Here is a 4,564-nt window from a genome sequence, read left to right on the forward strand (position 1 = left end):
TACCTGTGTTAGCTTTCATAGCTCCGTCCGTGTTCAGCTTCATCCACCCTTGTTGAGGTTTCTCCAAAGAAACCCATTTCTGATGACCATGCAACGTGTTTTTGTGTTTGGCTATATAACACCGCGCCTCCATTGCCATGTTGCATGCTGATTTGATAATGGACGCCGCATTGACTCTGTTGTTGTTGAAAATGAGGTTATTTCTTGCCTTCCAGACATGCCAAAGAACATAGCAGAATGTCGAATTCCAGGCTGTTCCATTATGCATCATGCTCTTACTTTGGCAGTTCTTTTTTATCCAAGCATTAACCGGCAAGAATCTATTAAGGTCCACTCCTCCACTATCTTTAGCCATCTCCCAACATTGCACCGCAAGTGGACAATCCCGGAAAAGGTGAGACAACGACTCATCATCGTTCCCGCAAGATACGCACGACCCATCCATCGTCAGGTTGCGTTTCACCCTTTCAGCATTTGTTAGCAGTTTACCTTTGAGCAAGAGCCACAGGAAAGTTTTGACTTTTTCCACCACGTTCATCTTCCAAACCCACGTCCAGTTTTCCTCGTCGCTTGGCGTACCTGCAATGAGAGAGTAGGCAGCTTTAACAGAAAACATACCTGAGTTGTGTGTTGGCCACACGATTTTGTCGGGGGTGCTTTCATCCACTGGTATAGGTGTAGTTCTGATTGTGTTGATGATCCGGTCGGGGAGGAACACAGTCATAGCTTCCGTATCCCAGTTGCGATCCACTGTAATAAAATCGCTCACCCTTGCATTCAAGTAGGAGGCCGGGATGTCGATATTTTGTTCTAGCCCTAGCGGTTTGTCGTTAATCCACCAATCGGACCAAAAGTGTAGGGATTCGCCATTCCCCACTCTCCACCTGGCCCCCGTTTCCATGGTATCTCTTCCTTTGAGAATGCTTTTCCATCCCCAGGAGGCATTCGAGGGGGCTGTGGCCGTGAAAAAATCCCCAGAGGGAATATATTTGTTTCTTAAAGCATTGACCCAAAGTTTCTCCGGGTTGTTCATAACTTGCCAAGCTAGCTTCGCTAGGAGTGCTGCATTGAAATCTTTCGCCTTGCGGAGGCCCAGGCCCCCGGTGTCTCGGGGCGTGCACACTTCATCCCAGTTGACAGGGTGAATTTTTCTCGTTGCTTCAGTTGATCCCCAAAGGAAGTCCCTGCAAATTTTATCGATATCATTACAAGTACCTGTAGGTAGTGCCGTGGTTTGCATGGAGTATACTGGGATCGTAGCTAGAGCTGATTGGACAAGAACTCTTCGTCCTGACAGGCTTAAGAAACCCGCTTTCCAGTTAGCCAATTTCCTCCTCATGCTGTCTAAAATATAGGAAAAATGCCTCTTTGTCACTCTTTTATGTAGGATGGGGATCCCCAAGTATTTCCCCAGATTCTCGGTGATGGGGATATTTGCCGTGGAACCCACCAGACGCTTTAACCTGTTAGGAGTATTAGAGGAGCAATAAATAAGCGACTTAGTGAGATTAATGTGTAAACCTGATTGCCGGGAGAAGTTTTCCAGGCAACCCATGATGACCTTGATTTGCGATTCAGTAGCATCCCCAAAAAGCATCAGGTCGTCCGCGAAGAAGAGATGTGATACTGCGGTACCTCCTCTATTCATGACGATCGGTTTCCATCTTCTTTCATTAATTTCCAGTTGGATTTTCATGGACAGTTTCTCCATAGCCAAGATAAAGAGATAGGGGGCTAGAGGATCCCCTTGTCTCAAGCCTCTCTCAGGGGTAAAGGCGGGTAGTTTTCCTCCATTCCAAAGAATCCCAATAGAACTTTCTTTCAAGGAAAAAAGGATGAGACTGATCAGCTGCGTGGGAAAACCAAAGTCCTGCAGAGTGTGTTTGAGGAAAGACCAGTCTATACTGTCATAGGCCTTGTGTAGGTCTATTTTCATCACAAGGGACCCTTTTTTTCCTTTCTTCTTTCTCATGCCATGCATAATTTCCTGAGTCAGCACAATATTGTCCAAAGTTGATCTACCCGGCAGGAAGCTATTTTGGTGGGGTCCCACCAGTTTGTCCATCAGAGGTCTCAACCTGTTAACAACCACTTTGGAAATGATCTTAAAGATCACATTAAGCAAGGTAATCGGTCTAAAATCCGCCGCAGATTCAGGAGCGTCCTTTTTAGGTATGAGCGTAATAAAGGAGTCAAGAATACTTACCGGGACCTTACCTGTTACCAATGCTTGATTTACTAGGTCAGTGATGGCGGTACCGACCACGTCCCAAAAATCTTGGTAGAAGACTGCCTGGATTCCATCAGGGCCGGGCTCCCCATCCTTTTCATGCCAAACACAGCTTTCCTAACTTCCTCTACATCCGCCAGACGGATTAGGTTTGCCGCTTCATTTGTGTTCAAGCTATAGCCGTGGTGACTCTCCGAGGTGGTTTGACCCATCTGATTATTTCTGCGAAATAAACTAGAGAAGAACTCGGTGATATGATCTTTAAGAATAATTGGATCAGACGTCCACTCACCATTAATTTTGAGCGCCCGCACCCTTCCTCTACTTCTTCTAATCACGGTTGATTTGTGGTAGTAATTAGTATTCTTGTCCCCGTCTTCAATCCAGGCTCTTCTTGATTTTTGAAACCAAAGCAGTTCCTCTTGAGCTAGGGTCGAACTGAGCTCCTTCATGAGCTTCTGTTCTAGGTTTTGGAGTCCGCGAGCATTGTTGTACCAAGGTGACGATTGGATCCCTTGGATACGGCTCTGAAGGAGATTTTTTCTTTTAAAGATGTTACCAAACACCTCTTGGTTCCACTTCTTACTCTGTGTCATGACATCATTAATGACTCCCACCACATCCCCCATTCTACCGTTCCAAGCATTAATCCAGATGTCTTTGTAGTCGGTACGGGTGAGCTAGGCTGCTTCGAACCGGAAAGGTCTATCGTTTCTGTCCGGCGTCGTACCTGCTACACTGATAAACGAAATAGGGTGATGATCCGAGTGGGTTCTGGCATGGACCCTAGCCTTGGCTTCGGGGAAGATATTCTGGGCATCTAGATTCCAAAAGACTCTATCAAGCTTTCTTCTAGTAGTAACCCGGCCGCCAATCTGCCTTAACGAGGTAAATTTTGGCCCCCACGAGCTGACCTCCATAAGCCCACAATCCTCAAAAGCTTCACAGAATCTAGTAAGGTTGTTCCCATTGACTTGGTCACTCCCCCAATGTTCGTTGAGATTAGCAATATCATTAAAGTCTCCTAGTAATATCCAAGGGCCAGACCGAGAATTACCGAAATCTTTGCACTCTTTCCAGAACAATTCTTTGGCCCTGATGTTAGGCCGAACATAAGCAAACGAAATATAGAGTTGACTTACCCCACCATCATTAACCTTACAGTGGATTGTCTGAGTGTTGTTTCTCACCACCTCAAGGTCGAGAATGCTCGTGTTCCAAACCAGGAGAAGGCCTCCTGCAAAGCCAAGGGTATTAACCATAAACGAATTATCGAAACCCAACTTACCAAGCGCCTTAAGCAGGTTGTCGGCCTTATTGGTTTTGGTTTCCAGGAAACAAATTGCCCCCACTTCCTTTTTAGCTAAAAGGAGTTTGGTGTGACGTAAAGTTTCGCGGTTACCAATACCCCGACAATTCCAGGAGATGACAATCATTGGGAACTATCACCGGGCAAGGGAGTTGAGACACCGCCTCCCTCACGCGTAAATCCGGTTGTGTGATCTCCTTTGTCCTTATCAGTGGAATTATCCGTCCAACAATTCCCTGGAATAGAGCCAAAGACGAAAACATTCTGCTTTTGTTGTCTAGCAACATCCCCAAGATTTTTCTCACTGTTTTGGAACCGACCAGCTGTCAACCTAGCATTAGCTCCCTTTCCCACCTTCTGCTTGTGATTAGCTTTAGAGTTGGGTTTGGGGATGGCAGGAGCTTTGTCTTTTTGTTTCTTCCTGGCCTTCTCACGAACATTCCTCCCCTCATCTACAACGAGGATTGGTGTGTCGTGAAGATCCCCTTCATCCTGCAACACAGTAAAATGATTATTATCAACAAAAGAGGGGGAAGGGTTACCAATGTTGACACTGTTGGCAGTAGGTTCTGCATTTTGTTTCCTCCCTCCACCATCCGCTGATTGATTCCCCTTAGTGGGTTTGCGATTACTCGCCCGCGGTTTAGTTGGCGGCTTAGGACCCTGAACTTTCTCCCCTTCCTTCGCTTTAGAATGCTTGTTAGTAACTATCATCCAAGAACCGTACTTCTCCGGTACTTGGATGATTTTCGTCGCCTCTCTTTGACCCTCGTCGTCAACATGCATCTCGGTTGCCGGCGGGGTTTCAGACGCAGCGTTCTCCGGTGGTTGGCCCTTAGAGCAGTTGGCCGAAACATGACCTACCACCCCACAATCAAAACAGATTGTATGTAGGCCTTCAAAAGCAACTTTCTGAAATTCTTCATCGACAACCACCATCGAAACCAGAGGATTACGTAGATCGATCTCGACCGCCGCTCTGGCAAATCTAACCCTTTCCACTCCCGACGTCGTTTGATCGACTT

At 46.5% G+C, this 4,564-nt stretch overlaps 1 protein-coding gene across 1 annotated transcript; it reads right to left on the reverse strand.

Moving 5' to 3' along the window:
- Positions 1 to 1,379: 1,379 nt before the first annotated feature.
- Positions 1,380 to 2,859, reverse strand: LOC109159892. Its single transcript, XM_019308000.1, has 3 exons — positions 2,260 to 2,859; positions 1,562 to 2,164; positions 1,380 to 1,463 (listed from the first exon to the last, which is right to left on the reverse strand). Exons 1-3 carry the CDS (start codon positions 2,857 to 2,859, stop codon positions 1,380 to 1,382), a joined length of 1,287 nt encoding a protein of 428 aa, XP_019163545.1.
- Between the last annotated feature and the right edge of the window lie 1,705 nt (positions 2,860 to 4,564).

This window comes from Ipomoea nil, unplaced genomic scaffold (genome assembly GCF_001879475.1).
Source record: "Ipomoea nil cultivar Tokyo-kokei standard unplaced genomic scaffold, Asagao_1.1 scaffold2845, whole genome shotgun sequence".
Taxonomy (NCBI): Eukaryota; Viridiplantae; Streptophyta; class Magnoliopsida; order Solanales; family Convolvulaceae; genus Ipomoea; species Ipomoea nil.